At 38.1% G+C, this 20272-nt stretch overlaps 1 protein-coding gene across 2 annotated transcripts in view; it reads left to right on the top strand.

The window, feature by feature from the left end:
- The window catches only part of AFG1L (AFG1 like ATPase), a 200994-nt gene that overhangs the window by 75877 nt on the left and 104845 nt on the right, over window positions 1-20272 (top strand). For both annotated transcript variants that reach the window (XM_079146313.1, XM_079146314.1), the window contains 3 exons: window positions 390-491; window positions 1599-1729; window positions 16729-16828. In XM_079146313.1, the coding sequence (XP_079002439.1) occupies window positions 390-491; window positions 1599-1729; window positions 16729-16828 (333 nt within the window). The remainder of the gene's footprint in view (window positions 1-389; window positions 492-1598; window positions 1730-16728; window positions 16829-20272) is intronic.

Below are 20272 nucleotides of genomic sequence, written 5' to 3'. Positions count from 1 at the left end.
TTCTTATATATAGTAATAAACCAATAAATATTTAATTGTTTTATTTGTAGTAGTATCTTTTAGAAGAGAAGATTGAAGAATAATCTGTTAATCTTGCCAGTTTATGAACATAGTTCTGTAGGGAAAATTTTCCCATAGTGTTGACTAAATGTTGTATTTCCTAAAAACAGGATTATAATAGAAAAAGTAATATCAACATTTTCCCCCCCAGCCAGTTTAACACACAAAGTGAACAGCCCCCTCTAAAAAAGTAACAGTCTTCAGCTTTCTAGTACAAGCCTGGCTTCATTATCCCAAACCTAATGAACAATCATTAGAGCAATCAGCACATACTGTTTTAATAGTATTCTTTAAAAAGATTTTTTTTTTATTTTTTTTTTATTTTGAAGGTACAGGGAAAACAATGGTGATGGACATGTTTTATGCTTACGTGGAAATGAAGAGGAAAAAACGGGTCCATTTTCATGGTTTCATGCTAGATGTGCACAAAAGTAAGTTGAGCTGAAAGAAGTGATTTTTCAGTGGGCACACTATATAAAATAGTTTTCTCAAGTGAATGACCCTCTTAAAAAAATTAGACTTCTGTTTAAAGCAAGATTTTATTGGGTTTCATTTGTTTTGTGCCACATTGAAACAGTAGTGAATCTGGTATTGGTTCTTAAAATCAATTCAGGACTTCCCAGTTAGAGAACAAAGGTTAATAAATGAAGGTCAGGCATTTTCTGTATCTACTAAGTGTTGATAAATCACACCTGTTTCAAGAAGTTATTTTTAATTAGGTCCTTTACTCTGTGTTACTTTAGCAAGAGGCATTCAGTTTGTATTTGCACTTATGCATCATTGCTTTCCCCTGGTGTTCTTACATTATTTCATTTTTATATGATTTGTCTGTCAGCTACATTGTAACCTCCCCAAACCAGGAATGTTTTATTTTTCCTTTAATTCTTTTTAACATTTAGTGTAGTGTAGTGAATGAAATGGGACTGGCATTAGTACCTTAGGTTGGAGACAAGGGAGCATTCTGATTATATTTGCTAGATATAACTTGCACTTTTTTGGGTAGGATCATGGCCTCCATCACTGAAATCCTCAGGACTGAGATCATTTTGTTGATCCATCTGGTTGCCTATCATTTTGTCATCTCTGAATGTATAAAGAATGGAGATGGAACTACCTTAAAGTTTCCTTACACCTTTAAAACTGTAATAGTATTTGGACAATTTATTTTGGGGTAGAGAAAATGCAACCAATCTTAAAAATCAAATTTGATTGGCTAGGTGTAGTGGTGCATATCTGGAATCCCAGCAATTGGGAGGCTGAGACAGAAGGACTGTAAGTTGGAGGCCAGCCTGGGCAACTTAGGAAAACCCTGTCTCAAAATAAAAAAATGAAAAGTGCTGGGGATTTAGTTTGGTGGTAAAGTGCCCCTGAGTTCAACAAACAAACAAACAAACAAAACAAAAAGAATTGATTATATGTGATTTAAATTTAATTTTATTCCACATTACAGTTTCATCTAGTGATTTAAAAATGTTATAGTTGTTTTCAATGTCCTAATAATATAATATTTGGTCTTTGTTTGATTTCATCCATTTAAGGAATACACTGCCTTAAACAGAATTTGCCAAAAAGGAAACCAGGATTCATGGCTAAATCGTATGATCCAATCGCTCCCATAGCTGAAGAAATCAGCCACGAAGCCTGTCTCTTATGTTTTGATGAATTTCAGGTAAAGTGGAAATTTTTCATAAATGGAGAATGGTATATTGAATGAAATGGGAAGATTTAAATTTTGCTCCTGGTATTTTCATTGCTTTATATATAGATTTGACATATTCTCTTTTAGATTTTATTGTCTTATTTGGGGATTGGCACACCATGGCCTGCATAGGACAGATCTGGCTACTTTACTTGCTTCTCTGTGGCAGCTGCTTCTCTGTAGCCCATGGGAAGAGATTCATTCTCATTTCTCTCTCTCTCTCTCTCTCTCTCTCTCTCTCTCTCTCTCTCTAGCCCATGGGAAGAGATTCATTCTCATTCTCTCTCTCTCTCTCTCTCTCTCTCTCTCTCTCTACACACACACACACACACACACACACACACAATACTTTATTTTGCAGTGCAAAGGATTGAATCCAGGGCCTCACACATGCTTAGGGAAGTGCTGTACCACTGAGCTACATCCTCAAATCCTAATTTTTGATTTTAAATTATTTAAAAAGGATACTGAACCTGGCATGGTGGCACTTGCCTATAATCCAAGCAGCTGAATTAGGAGGATTGCAATTTCTAAGCCGGTCTGAGCAATTTAGTGAGGCTCTAAGCAACTTAGTGAGACTGTCTCTAAATAAAAATAAAAAGTGCTGACTCAGTAGTAGAGTGCCCCTGGGTTCAATCTCTGGTGCCAAACAGAAAAAAGTATATTTACCTTTTATAAAATGATTCAATGATTTACATGTGTTTTGCATCCTTATTTCATTGAATTCTATAAACTAGTTATTATTTTCCCTACATAAGGAATCTAAAGACATTGGAATTTCCTAGGTCTCATGAAAACATCATTAACTTTAACCATGTGGATTTCAAAACATTTAGAGAAACGATTTGCATGTTTCTATGGCATGAAGGACTTTGTAAAGCAAGACTAAGGAGTTAGGGAACTATGAAACTGGATGTGCAAAAGCCCCTGATCCTGAAGAACTAGAGAACAAGTAGGGCCAACTTACCCATTAGGTATAGTGGGCACAGTGCCTAGGACCCATTGTACTTTTAGGAACTCATGAAAGTTGATTTAATTTCTTTTAAAATTTGAAGAAATAAATGAATATGCAGTAATGAATCTAGTCTGTGTGTGTCTATCTCTGTATTCTATTTGTTTCGTACTACACAAATTATATATGCAGATATATTTTTATTGAGGAAGGGGCTTATGAAGGCAAAAGTTCCTAGAGTTCCCCTGAAGTCATAATGCCACCCTAATAATGAAGTACTAACAAAAACCTACCTGTTTGCCCAAGTGTTCTCCAGTAAGTTCAGATTTCAAAAGGTTGATTTGTTGCTGGGACAAAGGAACCAAAAGTAACGATCAAGATATTTTTGTTCCAAATGGGCCCAGTCTTCCACAAGAAATGCAGGTAAGATAAAGGGTATTTCAATTATATATTAAGTACGAGGGAGATCCAGGGAGACAGGCCCTTACAAAATGTTGCTTGCTAGCAGAGAGAAAATAGAAGTGATGGAAGTGTTTGTCTTGCTTACCCCATCCAGACTTGCTTGTTGTTAATTTACTCATTTACTCTTTCATCCAAGTTGCCTTAAAGAACCTTGTTCTATATCATCAGACCCTGTCTGTCCCATAGCTAAATGGACTAGGCCTGGACATCTGATCGATTCATAGCTAGTCCACAAGCTTGTCAGCAACCTTGGACTTGTGTGGGGTGGCCTGGGGAAATGTCCAGTCAGATCTTCTTTCTCATAAATTTGAGCTAATTGGCACATAGGGAAGTTCCTGTTTAGTAATGAGACAGGAACAAAGAGACATAGAAAGTAACTGAATCACATTAAGGGAAGGAGACTAGTGCTGCCTTGACAGCTGCAGAGCTCTCCAGAGCTCCTCCAATCCTAACCCTGTCCCCTGCTCCAGTTCCCATGAGGTGCCATCAGTGCTGTCTCTACTGTACCTTTAGCTGGATCTCCTGTGCCTATTTTTTACAAACAGAATTTTGATGGGAACTAAATTATTTACTCATGTTTTGCACCTCTTTGTATGACACAGGAATTTCCCTCTGATCTGTAAAAGATGGTGTAAACATTGTAAGAAGTACAGTAAGGAAATATCACTCCTTAATATAAAATCTGTTGCATCAGGAGAACTAAAACCCACGTCAGATCTGCTGCCTTGGTGGTTGTGGACTCTGCACAGCTCCCCCTATTTCTGAGGCAACAGATTTTATATTAAGAAGGTGACAATTTCTCACTGTACTTTTATCACTGTACATGCTCTTACAGATAGTAGGGAAATCCCTGTGAACTAAAGGCCAAGAATAGCAAAGATGAGGTATGCTTTGGGCCACAGGTTAACAGAACAGGCAACCTAAAAGGCTTACACTCTAAGGGGGGAATATGTTAGATAGTGTCATTTCTCTTGCTCGAATACTTCTTTCTCTCTGACCTTATCTTCCATGTGTTCAGTCCTGCTCATTGCTCCCTATTGTTCCCAGTCCTATTTTCTTCCTAGGTAAGAGAATCACAATTAATAGTCAGATGTAGTGCTGGCCATATAGCCCGTCTCGTAGAGTGCCTGACACTCATGTTGGAGGCCCAGGTTCGAGTCCCCGGCCCACTGGGATTGTGCAAATACCAAAAAACAAACAAGCTAATAGTCAGATGTTACATCAAATACTTCTTTCCGGAAGGGCTCTGAAGACAAAATATGCAGAGATAACAAAACAAGACTAAATACAAATTGATTCCTTTTATTTGATCCCCACTTTTAGTGTAGCATTCTAGAGTGTTAGAATTGACCACGTGGGAGAAATTCCCTTGAGCACAATGGACCTGAATGTTCTAGAATGAAAAAAATGCTGATACTTTGGCTTTTTTAATCTTCTGTACAATTCCAACCTTGGATTTTTCCTGCCTGGCCATGACTGTGGTGCTGGAAGACTGACCTTATGTTCTTGCTATCGTTCCAGGGAAGACTTTGCCTGGGGGAGTCTCTGGTTTTTCAGGTGCAAGGTGAAAATTCAGTGCACCATGACAATAGCAAATAAGTTCAAAGATTTATTACTTCTATATCCTGGAAGAGCCATGCAGAAAGAGAGAATGAGAAAGAGAGAAAAGAGAGAGAGAGAGGGTACCAAATGAGAGTGCACGTGGCAACTAGAAGTATACAGAAGAGTGAAATGTGGGTTGTTTTGTTTGAAGGCAAAAGTCTGAATGGTCCATATAAAGCTGCAGGGGATTGGGCTGAAGAAGCCCAGTCTTTTTTTTTTTTTTTTTTGATATGTGGTCTTCCTATGCTGCCCAGGTTTGCCCTGAACTACTGGGCTTAAGTAATCCTCTCCCCTCAGCCTCCCATGTAGTTGGGACTACAGGTACCGACCACCATGCTCAGCTTAGTCCAGTTTTTTAGACAGGAGAAATACCTTGAAGTGAACCTCTGGCCAGAGGCTTGGGCTGTTTGTGTGTGGTATTCTATTGTCCAGCCAGCAATCTTTGTTGTACCCTCCTATACTCCCACATAGCTATTAAGAGTAGCTCTATCACTTCTTCAGATCTTTGCTCAGTTATCACCTTCTTATCAAGGCCTTTTTTTTTTTTTTTTTTTTTTTTTTGGTATCAGGGATTGAACCCAGACCCACTTAACCATTGAGCATATCCCCGGCTCTTTTTATATTTTATTTAGAGACAGGGTTGCACTAAGTTGCTTAGTGCCTTGTTAAGTTGCTGAAGCTGGCTTTGAACTTGGCAATCCTCCTGCCTCACCTCCTGAGCCACTGGGATTACAGGTGTTGGCCATGGCACCTGGCTGACAAGTCATATTCAAAAACCCTATTTAAAATTGCAGTTTGTGCCCAGTGCAGTGGTGCACACCCTTATCCCAGCTATTCAGGAGACTGAGGCAGGAGGATTGCCAAGTTCAAGGCCAAAGCAAGACCATGTCTCAAAATAAAAAATAAAAAGGGCTGGGGATGAAGCACAGTGGTAGAGCCCCTCTACCTCTCTCCACATTTCTGATGCCCCTTGCCCTTCTTTTCTCCCACGACACATCACCTTCTAACATATTAATTTGCTTATTATGTTTATTGTTTATCTCTATTCTTCTACAGAGTATAAACTTGAAGGTACAGCTCTTTATTATTATTTTTTTTTGATTTTTTTTTTATTGTAAACAAATGGGATACATGTTGTTTCTCTGTTTGTACATGGCGTAAAGGCATACCATTTGTGTAATCATAAATTTACATAGAGTAATGTTGTTTGATTCATTGTTATTTTTCCCCTTCCCCCCACCCCTCCCACCCCTCTTTACCCTCTATACAGTCCTTCCTTCCTCCATACTTGCCCCCCTCCCTAACCCTAACTCTAACCCTAACACTAACCCTTCCCTCCCCCCCATTATGTGTCATCCTCCACTTATTAGCGATATCATTCGTCCTTTGGCTTTTTGAGATTGGCTTATCTCACTTAGCATGATATTCTCCAATTTCATCCATTTGCCTGCAAATGCCATAATTTTATCATTCTTTATGGCTGAGTAATATTCCATTGTATATATATACCACAGTTTCTTTATCCACTCATCAATTGAAGGGCATCTAGGTTGGTTCCACAGTCTGGCTATTGTGAATTGAGCAGCTATGAACATTGATGTGGCTGTGTCTCTGTAGTATGCTGATTTTAAGCCCTTTGGGTATAGGCCAAGGAGTGGGATAGCTGGGTCAAATGGCGGGTCCATTCCAAGTTTTCTAAGGAATCTCCACACTGCTTTCCAGAGTGGTTGCACTAATTTGCAGCCCCACCAGCAATGTATGAGTGTACCTTTCTCCCCACATCCTCGCCAACACCTGTTGTTGCTCGTATTCTTGATAATCGCCATTCTAATTGGGGTGAGATGGAATCTTAGGGTGGTTTTGATTTGCATTTCTCTTATTACTAGAGATGTTGAACATTTTTCCATATGTTTGTTGATTGCTTGTAGATCTTCTTCTGTGAAGTGTCTATTCATTTCCTTAGCCCATTTGTCGACTGGATTATTTGAATTCTTGGAGTCCTGTTAAGGAAGTCTGAACCTAGACCAACAAGGTGAAGATTTGGACCTACTTTTTCTTCTATAATCTGCAGGGTCTCTGGTCTGATTCCAAGGTCCTTAATCCATTTTGAGTTTAGTTTCGTGCATGGTGAGAGATATGGGTTTAGTTTCATTCTGTTGCATATGGATTTCCAATTCTCCCAGCACCATTTGTTGAAGAGGCTATCTTTTCTCCATTGCATATTTTTGGCACCTTTGTCTAGTATGAGAAAATTGTATTTCTTTGGGTTTGTGTCCGTGTCTTCTATTCTGTACCATTGATCTACCTTTCTATTTTGGTACCAATACCATGCCGTTTTTGTTACTATTGCTTTGTAGTAGAGTTGAAAATCTGGTATTGCAATACCCCGTGTTTCACTCTTCCTGCTAAGGATTGCTTTAGCTATTCTGGGTTTCTTATCCTTCCAGATGAATTTCATAATTGCTTGCTCTATTTCTGTAAGGTACATCATTGGGATTTTAATTGGAATTGCATTGAATTTGTATAGCACTTTAGGTAGTATGGCCATTTTGACAATATTAATTCTTCCTATCCAAGAACATGGAAGATCTTTCCATCTTCTAAGGTGTTCTTTAATTTCTTTCTTTAGTGTTGTATAGTTCTCATTGTAGAGGTCTTTCACCTCTTTTGTGAGATTGATTCCCAAGTATTTTATTTTTTTCGAGGCTATTGTGAATGGGGTAGTTTTCCTAATTTCTCTTTCTGAAGATTCATCACTTATGTATAAAAATGCGTTGGCTTTATGAGCATTGATCTTGTAACCTGCTACTTTACTGAATTCACTTATGAGTTCTAAGAGTTTTCTGGTGGAATTTCCAGGTTCCTCTAAATATATAATCATGTCATCAGTGAACAGGGATAGTTTGAGTTCTTCTTTTCCAATTCGTATCCCTTTAATCTCTTTGGTTTGTCTAATTGCTCTGGCCAGAGTCTCAAGAACGATGTTGAATAGAAGTGGTGAAAGAGAGCATCCCTGCCTTGTTCCAGTTTTTAGGGGGAATGCTTTCAGTTTTTCACCATTTAGAATGATATTAGCCATGGGCTTAGCATAAATGGCCTTTACAATGTTAAGGAATGTTCCCACTATCCCTATTTTTTCTAGTGTTTCGAGCATGAAGGGGTGCTGTATTTTATCAAATGCTTTTTCTGCATCTATTGAAATAATCATGTGATTCTTGACTTTAAGTCTATTAATGTGGTGAATTACATTTATTGATTTCCTGATGTTGAACCAACCTTGCATCCCTGGGATGAAACCAACTTGATCATGGTGCACTATCTTTTTAATATGTTTTTGTATGCGATTTGCTAAAATTTTGTTGAGAATTTTTGCATCGATGTTCATTAAGGATATTGGTCTGAAATTTTCTTTCCTTGATGAGTCTCTGTCTGGTTTAGGTATCAGTGTGATATTGGCTTCATAGAATGAGTTTGGGAGGGTTCCCTCCTCTTCTATTTTATGGAATACTTTGAGAAGTATTGGAATGAGCTCTTCTTTAAAGGTTTTGTAGAACTCGGCTGAGAACCCATCTGGTCCCGGACTTTTCTTTGTTGGTAGGCTTTTGATGACTTCTTCTATTTCAGTACTTGAAATTGGTCTATTTAAATTGTTTATGTCCTCCTCGTTCAGTTTAGGCAATTCATATGTCTCTAGAAACCTGTTGATGCCTTCAAAATTTTCTATTTTGTTGGAGTATAGATTTTCAAAATAGCTTCTAATTATGTTTTGTATTTCAATCGTGTCTGTTGTGATATTTCCTTGTTCATTCCGAATTTTAGTGATTTGGGTTTTCTCTCGTCTTCTCTTTGTTAGTGTGGCTAAAGGTTTATCAATTTTGTTTATTTTTTCGAAGAACCAACTATTTATTTTGTCAATTTTTTGTATTGTTTCTTTTGTTTCAATTTCATTGATTTCAGCTCTGAGTTTAACTATTTCCTGTCTTCTACTACTTTTGGTGCTGTTCTGTTCTTCTTTTTCTAAGGCTTTGAGCTGTAGTGTTAGGTTGTTTATTTGTTGAGTTTTACTTCTTTTATTAAATGCGCTCCATGAAATAAATTTCCCTCTAAGTACTGCTTTCATAGTGTCCCAGAGATTTTGATATGATGTTTCTTTGTTCTCATTTACCTCTAAGAATTTTTTAATTTCCTTCCTAATATCTTCTGTTATCCATTCATCATATAATAGCATATTGTTTAATCTCCAGATGTTGGAATAGTTTCTGTGTTTTACTCTTTCATTTATTTCTAACTTCAATCATTATGATCTGATAGAATACATGGTAGTGTCTCTATCTTCTTGTATTTGCTAACATTAGCTTTGTGGCATAATATATGGTCTATTTTAGAGAAGGATCCATGTGCTGCTGAGAAGAAAGTGTATTCGCTCTTGGTTGGATGGTATATTCTATAAATGTCCGTTAAGTCTAAATTATTGATTGTGTTATTGAGATCTATGATTTCTTTGTTCAATTTTTGTCTGGAAGATCTGTCCAGTGGTGAGAGAGGCGTGTTAAAATCACCTAGTATTATTGTGTTATGGTCTATTTGGTTTCTGAAATTGAGAAGGATTTGTTTGACATACATGGATGAGCCACTGTTTGGGGCATAGATGTTTATGATTGTTATATCTTGCTGATTTATGCTTCCCTTAAGCAGTATGAAATGACCTTCTTTATCCCTTCTGACTAACTTTGGCTTGAAGTCCACATTATCTGAAATGAGGATGGATACTCCAGCTTTTTTGCTGAGTCCATGTGCATGGTATGTTTTTCCCTATCCTTTCACCTTTAGTCTATGGGTATCTTTTTCTATGAGGTGAGTCTCTTGCAGGCAACATATTGTTGGATCTTTCTTTTTAATCCAATCTGCCAGTCTATGTCTTTTGATTGATGAATTCAGGCCATTAACATTCAGGGTTATTATAGAGAAATGATTTGGTTTCCCGGTCATTTGGTTCATTTTTAAAATTTTGTTTATTTATTTGTTTGACACAACTTGTTTCCTCCTTTATTTGACAATTCCTTTAGGATAATTCCTCCCTTTGCTGATTTGCTTCTTTGTTTTTCTTCTCTTCCTCATGGAATATTTTGCTGAGAATGTTCTGTAATGCTGGCTTTCTTTTTGTAAATTCTTTTAGCTTTTGTTTATCATGGAAGGATTTTATTTCATCGTCAAATTTGAAGGTAAGTTTTGCTGGGTATAAGATTCTTGGTTGGCATCCATTTTCTTTCAGGGCTTGAAAAATGTTGTTCCAGGCCCTTCTAGCTTTTAGGGTCTGGATTGAAAAATCTGCTGATATCCGTATTGGTTTCCCCCTGAATGTAATTTGGTTCTTTTCTCTCACAGCCTTTAAAATTCTGTCTTTATTTTGTATGTTAGGTATTTTCATTATAATGTGCCTTGGTGTGGGTCTGTTGTAATTTTGTGTATTTGGAGTCCTATAAGCCTCTTGAACTTGATTTTCCATTTCATTCTTCAGATTTGGGAAATTTTCTGATATTATTTCATTGAATAGGTTGTTCATTCCTTTGGCTTGTTTCTCTAGGCCTTCCTCAATCCCAATAATTCTTAAATTTGGCCTTTTCATGATATCCCATAGTTCTTGTAGATTCTGTTCATGATTTCTTACCATCTTCTCTGTTTGTTCAACTTTGTGTTCAAGGTTAAATATTTTGTCTTCAATGTCTGAGGTTCTGTCTTCCAGGTGTTCTATCCTATTGGATATGCTTTCTATGGAGTTCTTAATTTGGTTTATTGTTTCCTTCATGTCAAGGATTTCTGTTTGGTTTTTTTTCAATATCTCTAACTCTTTATTGAAATGATCTTTTGCTTCCTGTATTTGCTCTTTTAACTGTCGATTGGTGCGATCAATCAATGTTTGCATTTGCTCTTTCATCTCATCATTCAGTGCGTGCATTTGCTCTTTCATCTCATCGTTTGCTTCTCTGATCATTTTAATTATGTACATTCTGAACTCCTTTTCTGTCATTTCTTCTGCCATGCTGTCATTGGGTTTTATTGATGTAACATCTAGATTTGTTTGCAGCATTTTCTTTCCTTGTTTTCTCATATTGTTCAGGTATCAGAGGACCGCTGAGATATTGCAGATTTCCTCTATTGACTTACAATGTCCCTGAAGATTTCTATATATATCCCCCCTTAGCCTTCAGTAGGCTGAAGTCTTGGAGGAAGTTGATAATGCGGTGCTCCACAAGGAAGCTGCCTCTCTAGGAGTGGTGGCCTTCAGGTGGGGTATAATCCCTGCTAGTGGGCAGAGGTGCCTCCACTTGTTGACCAATGGTCATCCGAAGGGGACCTAGGCTGTGGGCTGAGGCAAGGCCTGTTTGGGCCTGAGTCTCTGGTTTTACCTTCCTTGTGGGGAAACCTCACCCAGCAGGGAAGACTCACCCGGTGGGGAGGTGTCGCTGGTCAGTTCCCTCCTAGAGGTTCCCCTCAATTTACAGCTACCGCCTGGGCTGGGCTGCCTTCCTCTGCAGTGTTCCCAGGGGCCCGGCCCTACCTCCTGGGCCTGGGAGCCTCACCCTTTGCAGATGACTCTCCTTAGGCTGCCCTTCCTCAGAGAATGTGCCTGCAGGCCTGGAACCTTCGCTCCGCCCTAAGCCTGTCTCTGTGCGGCTCTTCCACCAAGAAGCCTCCTAGATCCTGGGACCCTGCTCTGCGCCTAATAGCCTGGCTATGCGGCCCCTCCTCTGAGCAGCCACCTGGGGCCCTGTACAATCGCTCTGAATCCCAGAGACCCGCCACACGCCTCTTCCTCCGGACAGCCGCCCAGTATTCCGGTGGGGTCACTAGGAGTCCAAGAAACTCACTGCGTGCCTCCACCTCCACCAACCACCCGTAGCCCTGGGCAATCAATCACTCCGAGTCGAAGTGACCCTCCCCGTTCCTCCTCCTTCTCCAGATAACCCCCGGGGTGTTCAGGAGCGGTCGCTCTGAGTGGCTCTGAGTCCACGTGACCCGCAGCACGGGTCCTCTGGGCAACCGCCCGGAGCTCTGGTGCGGCCACTCAAGACCAAGCGTCCCACCACGCTTCTCCTCCAGGCAGCCCCCCTGTGTTCAGGAGCTGTCACTTTAATTCCAAACAACTCAGCACTTGCCTTCTCCTCTGAGCAGCCGCCTGGAGCGCTAATGCAGCCACTGCGAGTCCACTGGACCCGCCGCACTCCTCCTCCTCCTCCTCCTCCTACTCCTCCGGGCAGGCCCCGGGGTTCAGAAGTGGTCTGAGTCCAAACAGCTCGCCACGCAGCCCCTTCTCTGGCAACCGCCTGTAGCTCTGGTGTAGTCACCCCGAATCCAAGCGGCCGCGCTCCTCTTCCTCCTCGTTGTCCTCAGGGCAGGCCCCGGGGTTCAGAAGCGTCATTCTGAGTCCAAACTGCTCTCCGCGCGGCTTCTCCTCTGGCAACCGCCTGTAGCTCTGGTGCAGTCACTCCGAATCCAAGTGGCCACGCTCCTCCTCCTCCTCCTCAGGGCAGGCCCCGGTGTCCTGAGTCCACACAGCTCTCCTCGCCACTCTTCCCCTGGGCAGCCGCCGGAGCCCCAGTGGCTGCTCCGAGTGCCAGCGCTGTGCCGAGCGGCCTACTTTACGGGGCTCCCAGTTGTCCGAGTTCACTGCTCCAGCGGGGGGAGGGGCGTCTCGCCGGCAGCTCTACTTCACAAAGTTTCCTGCGTTCCGGGACCACCGTCCCATCCGGGATGCCTCCCCAGGGGGTGAGAGTCACCTGGCTGCTTTGAGTTGGTCCCAAGCGTCTCAATATCTCCTCTTTTGAATCCTGAGTCCCGGAGCAACATGAAATGCAGCCACCCTCTAGGCCGCCATCTTGAAACCTCCAGCTCTTTATTATTGTTAATTGATGTATGTTAAGTGTCTAGAATAGTACCTGTGAATGAATGAATAAATTCTAATAAATGAATCCCAGGACTAAATGAATTAGTTCTCCTATTAAGTCCCATTCTCCTTGCATATAACAGCATTTGTCAAACAAAACCAGCATTTATAGAACCCAAGATATGCTACAAATTCAATCCACATTTTTCCTGTCAACCTTCTGGAATTATCTGAACATTTTTATCTAACATAAATGAAAAATGATAATTCATTGTTTTAGTTTATATTAATTTATGTAGTTTACTTACTAGTTAAATTAATCTTTTATGACCTGTTTGAGGCATTTCCCATTTATTTATTGGAATGCTTACATTTCATCTATTGTGTATATTCTTTTTATTTATTTATTTTTTAATGTGTATGGTGCTGGAGATTGAACTCAGGACCTCATGAATGCCAGGCAAGTGCTCCACTATTGAGCTATACCTCCAACCCCTTTTGTGTGTATTCTATAATATCTGCTACTGTTTACCGAGTGCTTTCTATGTTCTTAACTATTGTTCTGTGCTATATATTATTTCATTATAGCTAACATTCTATACAACTGGATATAATTAATATAAAAGTTACATCAGCATACATACGATACATAGGTAATAATAATAGGTAATAGTTAATATTTTCTTGAAAGTTTAATGTGTGTTTCATTACAATTTTGTAAGGTAGGTTAACTTGACCATGGTCACCACAGCTGGTAACTAACAGTTTAAATCCAGTATTAGTGCTCTTACTAGTAATAGTTATATGTTTTCCTTGGTATACAAAGTCTTACATTATGTTCTTAAATATATAGACTGGGTAGGGTTTTGGTAGATATTTTAATGACAGAATCTAAAAATTGTCCTTAAGCCTATTAAACCTAGTACAATACTTGCTGACTGAGGTACTTTATTCTGGGTAACAGTATGTCTATAATCACCATTTTACATTTAAATTGAATCATTGGTGGCCTTGATTTTTAGCTAATTATTATTGGCCTTATGTGGGTTAATTTAATATAATACTTATTTTACTGGGGAGATGAATGCAAATTACTGCTCCTTAAAAACAAGGATATACTTTATTTTATTCTGTTCTTGAATTTAAGGAATTTTTAAGATCATGTTTTGTTAGTGGTTGGATTACACTTGCAGAATGTATTCTTCATTAGCTTGGTCATCTTTTCTAAATGTGGTATTTCAGTTTTGCCTGTGGTATGACAGGCACAATTCTTTGGTTGAGAAATGTGTCTGGAGAGGTTGTTTTTTATGTGTTTTAGTTGTAGAAATAAAATATTCACTTGTCCTCAAAGTTTTCTTTAGGATCTTTATTATGTCCTTTTTGAATATTTATGTTACTTGTTAATCTATTTATGATTTTGAAGGTATCAGAATATTGAGGGAAACTGATTTTTTTTTTTTAAATATTGTGTTTCTTTTTAGGGACACTGAATAGATGTTTTACTAATATGGCCCAAAAAAATTCTGATGAGCAGAATATCATGCAAAATTCTCCTCTATAAGCTATCAATATCATTTAAAAAATAGCTTTAAGTATTTTATAAAGCAGGAAAGCTATTAAAAACTGCTAATAAAAAATAGTGCTTATTTTTGTGCTAATACTAATTACTGATAATGCATGCTTATGTTTGTCACTCATTACATGGCACTGTACCAATCAGCGGATGACTGAGACTCAAGCACTTACACATGTAAATTAAGCATTAGGGTTTTTTTTTTTTTTTTTTTTTTTCTTTTTTACTTAAGTGAGTCATAATGGAAAGCAACTCTAGGTCATAAAAAAATCTCTTCTCTTTAATGCTAATGAAATGTCTCCACTCTCTATTAGCAGACTACCCTTATTGGTAATCTGTAGCCTTCTCTTTTGTTCCTGGTGGTAATGAAATGCTGGGTGCTGGAAACGCCAGTTCTCCAAGAATGTGGGGCCAATTGTCTTCTGTTCACTTATACTGTAAAATTACTGTTCCCCAGCAAAGCTGAACAAGTGCGGGGACAAGATCAAAAGAGTATACATTGGCACCCAGCTACACCAAGTGACTCCTGCTTTATTAATTAGTCATAGCTTCTCCAAGTTTATTTACTCAGACAGGGCAAGGACATCCAGCAATATAAAAACAACAAAGTAGAACTTGATTACAGCTTTTTACTATTTGCTTTTTTCAAATTTCAACTTAAACCTTTGCACTGTGTTATAAGCTAAAAGTCTCTTCATTTTTTCTGAACCTTGGGGCACAAAAGCTCTTTTAAAATTTTTTCTAAAACATTAACAGTATAGTCAAATGACTGTTTTTATTCTCTAAAATTGAGTAACCATCAGTTGATTTCTTTTTTTTTTAAAGTGAGTGTACTGGGAATCCAATTTTAAAAGTGCAGTTGCTACTAAAATTTGCAAGCCTGTTCTGTCCTCTCATCAGCAATGCCACTGGTGTTTAAGCATTTGAAAAGGACCTTCTCTGTGTTTTTGCAGAAGCAAAATTTGACAGTGATCCTAAGCTCCAAATTAAATAATATCAGGCCCACTTTTCTTTTCATTTAAGTCACTTTTTTGAAGTTCCTAAAGTCTTTTAAATTTAAGAAAACTTAAGTAGTCTTAGTTAATATGTTCTCACAATCCAGCCTGAGACAGAAAAAAAATTTTGCACATCCCACATTCATGGTTTTGTTTGGTTTAGTTCAGGTGGGAAAGAAATCACTGAAATTTTGAATAAATTATCAATTATAAGGAGAAAAGTAATTTAGATCTGTGCAACCCAGGTGGATACTAGTTGTGTTACAACTGTGTAGTTAGTAACTTTTAGTATTTTGATCAAATTGAAAGAATTCCACTAGTTTCTATGACCCCTAACAGGGTTTAAAAATAGTACTGTGATATGTTTAGTGAGTATATATAAAGCAAGTTTTTTTGAGACTACTCAAAATGTGCTATTAAAGAAAGATCAAAACATTTTTACACTGAGGACCTAAAACACAGGTTATGTGCTTAGGGGAAGTTGCAATGATTAATATCAGCCTTCTACATTAAGCTTTTAATTCATCTTTCCTTCTTAATTGTTGTATGTCTGTGAATTTTAAAAACTTTTTAAAAAAAGTTGTCATTAGCTTACTTTTTAATTGGGAATTTAAAAAATAATTTTAGAAAAGATTAATAGTTATATTTCTTTGTAACTTAGCTTAGATGGGATAATTTTATCTGCATTATGCATTTCTAGATTTGTCAGGAATCATAAAGCACTGTATTAACCATTCTTGAAAGGGCTTTTTTTTTTCCCTCTCTCTCGGTAGAAGGAATATTTGTGTTTGCGAAGGTTAGCAGAGGCTGGCTGTGCTGGAAGTGACTGCAGTGCCTTTTGATTATTCATGGACAGTAATAGAAGGCACTTAAAAAGAACAATGAAATTGCTTATTTTTGTGATGGACCATCTGTTGAATTGTTTTGTGCAACAATTGCACAATAGTATCTATGTCATATCATTCTATTTTCAACAGCAGCTGATTATGTCTCACTGGCTACTTGTCCTTATTTCTAAAGTCCCATAACCATTTAAAGTCACCTTTCTAGGGACCTTTGCCAGAAAGGTATTAGAAATCACAGCTTGTGTATTTTATTATTATTTTTCTCTTTTTTCACTCTTTCTCTCCTTTTTGGCCGGGGGTGGGGGAAGGGGGGGGATGGCAGCAGGAGGCGGGAGTTGGTCTTGTTCTAATTAATTAGACTTCCTAAATGTTTAGGACAATTATCTATGCTTCCCACCTGTAGTTCTATAAAAGAAGTTAACATAGAACCATTTGATAATTTGTGTTGAAATGATAGGCTTGCAAAAAAGGAAGAGTCAAGTTTAAAAGACTGTTATACAATCTTTCGTGCTTTTAATTATCTACTCTTTATCATGATAATTAGAATATTTTTCTTGGAATTCACTACCATCTTAAAAAAGAAAAGATGAACCATTAGCAAATTTGTTAGAGCAGAAGTGAAATTAAAATAAAACAAATGTGTTGTTGTCCATAGGTCACTGACATTGCTGATGCCATGATTTTGAAACAGCTTTTTGAAAATCTGTTCAAAAACGGGGTCGTCGTTGTGGCAACATCTAACAGACCACCGGAAGGTAAAAACAAACATTGTGCTGGTCTCATCCAATTAGGTGGAAACTAACAAGCTTTTAAAAATCCATAATTTTGTACTAATTTTACTTTGTTAATAAATTTGGTGACATTGCTTATCATTAGTTTTATAACTGGCTTACTCTAAAAAAATCAGTCTGTATTTGTACTTGGAAAATGTTTGTATTCTAAGCAAGCTAAATCTGGCTGACCTCCCTTGTTGGATACACTTGTTTTTTTCTAATTAGATATGTCATATATACATATAGAAAATACAAATCTTTTTAACTGTTTTTTATGGACCATAAAAGAAACTCAGTGAAATGAAAGTTGAAAATCCTAAGTTAATTTTAGAAAAAGGTGAGGTTCAATTGTATGAGTAGTTTTTAATACTTCATTTCTATGTGTACTGTTTTTCTTGTGAGTGTGCAGTGCTGGGCCTCAAACCTGGAGCCTTGTGCATTCTAGGCAAGTGCTCTACCACTGAGCTGTATCCCCAGCCCAATTTATTATTTCTAAAAAAGCACTTGTGCCTTATAAGGAAAATATTCAAGAATTAAAATATATGTAATAATCAGACAAAAACAAGCTTAAAAATCTTATCATGTGGTGTTAAAGGTCTAAGGAATAAAAACTAATATTGTATGAGAGACTTAGTGTTAATATCCTTCTGCCTGGAATGTTCTTCCCCCAGATATCAGCAGGGCTATCCTTACCCCTTCATATTTTGCTCAAAATTTACTTTGCCAGTGCTGTTTGGACTTCTCTCCCTATTTGAATCTATAAGTTCTTTTTTCCTGACACTGCTTCTTCTTACCTGGCCATGTAGTTTTCCTGTAGCATTTAGGGACCCATTTTATAATTTACTTATTATTGTATTTTTGGTTTATTGCCTGTCCCCTTCCAGAATACATAAACTTTATGAGGACAGCAATTTTTATCTCTTCATTTGGAGGTACTCTAAGCACTTATAACAGTATTTCATATGTAGCTAGATCTCAGTAAATAATCTTAGAATAATGCATGTTTTAAAAGGATCTTTCTGGTTACAATGAGGAGAATAGACTATGGAGATGAGGTCTCAAGGTTGAAAGTAAGGAGACCATTTAAGACCATTGCATGCCCTCATGGTCTCCTCCTACCTTCATCCTGAGACTCAGATCTCCACCAAGAGGTCAGTAAAGCCCTTCTTCCCCTCGTTCACCAGGATGGCTTTCTCTGTTCTTATGTGCCAGACCAGGATGTGTGTCCAGAGACACAAAACAAAGTGGGACAGGTTCCCAACCTCACCTTGCTACCTCCCTGCTTCCTCCCATACCCTAAAAGCATTTCCCCTCCCTTTCTACCCTTGTTCCATCAACACTTTCTCAATTTGTTCTTTATTTCTACTTACCCCCTCATTCTTGCTATTTGTACATGTGATGCATTCAAAATATCTGTTGGAAATGAGATGTCTAGAACTATAGAAAATAAAATCCCAAGATTGAAAAAAAAAAAAAGACTATTGCAACAGTCCTCAGGGGAGATGATGGAGCAGGGAAGTAGTGAAAAATGGTCAGATTCTGAGTATATTTTATAGGTAAAGTCAACAGGATTTACTGATGGAATGGATGTAGGCAATGAAAAAAAAAAAAAAAAGAGTAATCAAGAATTAATAAAAAAAAAGCCAGTCTTACAAAACCAAAGGCTGAATATTCTCTCTGACATGTGGATACAAACCCACAACAAGGGAGGGTAGGGAGGGTAAGAATAGAAGTTCATTGGATTAGATAAAGGGGAATGAAGGGAAGGGAGGGGGATGGGAATAGGAAAGACAGTAGAATGAACGAGACATAACTTTCCTATGCTCATATATGAATACATGACCAGTGAAACTTTACATCATGTAAAACCACAAGAATGCGATCCTAATTAGAATAAGTTATACTCCATGTATGTGTAATATGTCAAAATATGTTGTACTGTCACGTATATCTAAAAAGAACAATTTTTTTAAAAAAGAATTAAAGCTTTTGGGCTGCTCAATTGGAAGGATGAAGTTGACATTTACTGAGATGGGGACAAGTACAAGAAAAACAAGTTTGGGTAGGATGATGGAAGGGATTTCTATGATAATGAGGCAGATGCCTGTGAGAGTTTGGGTTTTGTTGGAATGGTTTATACCAGAAATATAAATTTGGGAGTCATCAGCCCTAAAGGAGATTGGAGAGTGGAATTGGTAATGGAGGAGGAGAACCAAGAGTATATCAAGTGAGGAAAAGAAAAGTAGCACAAAAAGGATGGGTGATCATCTCTGTTAAATGCTGCTGCAAGGTTAAAATGAGGTTGAGAATTGACCTTTGGATTTGGTAACATGGAATTCATTGGTGAACAACAAAAGATCCACATATAGTGTGAGTTTAAGAAAAGAGTTGTGCCACACCAATGACCACCGTATCAAGATCTGACTGTGTAAGCTGCTTAGACAAGGTCTCTCTCGTTCTAGGTGTAGTTGATTTATTTTTCTTCTGATGTTATTTACAGCATGCTTGTGATGTTAAACTCCTGTGGGCCAGGGCAGTGAGCTTCCTAACATTAGAGGATCTATTTGGATGAGAGTGAGGGCTGCCTCTCTTCTTCCTAACATGTTGATTTAACAGTGTCATTGGTGTTACCTTTAGACATTGAGTGAAAAAGCTATGCTCCTAAATGGCAAGGTGCTAGAATAGTCTTGGAAGCCCTCTAGCGAAGATTTCTGAAAGGAAATTGCGCTTAACTGCTTAGTATTGCAATGTGGTAAACTAAGGAAGGACAGTCACAAAGAGATGTTAAGGAACGTTTTGGAGCTTATAATTTTGTAGGACTGAACAAAGTTACCAGTCTAGGAGACAACAAAGGTTCTGGTAGGAGTAAACAGTTACTGGTAGTGGGCAGGAATCTAGCTGGAGCTATCTTCTGGGGAAGACTGAAAAGTTCAAGATGTAGAATCTCTAAAGTTGGACATTAGTCAACTTAGAGAAAGCCTTTTCTAAATAAACCATAGAAAGGGGATGCTTGTTATATACCATGTTAATTAGCCACAGCAGACGATCATCTTATGTAGCTTAGTATTTTAATGTAAAGAAGATTGCATATTTATGTGTGTATGTATACATTTTTCTTCACCCATGAAATCATGTGTGTGTGTGTGTGTGTGTGTGCGCGTGTGTACAATTTAATGGGTGAAGAAAAAGACTCAGAGAGAGTATGGATATCAAGAAAAGGAGAAATGATTGGGTGAATATTGGATCAGTGATCACAGACTGCCAGGGACTAGGGCAGGGGCAGGTGTTTGACTACAAAGGAGTGGCAGGAGAGAAAAAAGTTAATTTTATTCTATGTAAATTTTTTTAAAAAATCACATGGATAGTGAGTGGCAAAACAGAACCCAGTTTTGTAACTCTTTTAACACATTGTACCTTATCTTTTCT

Source organism: Sciurus vulgaris (assembly GCF_902686455.1).
Source record: "Sciurus vulgaris genome assembly, chromosome: 7".
NCBI classification, from domain to species: Eukaryota; Metazoa; Chordata; class Mammalia; order Rodentia; family Sciuridae; genus Sciurus; species Sciurus vulgaris.
This window is presented reverse-complemented; position numbering and strand designations above follow the sequence as displayed.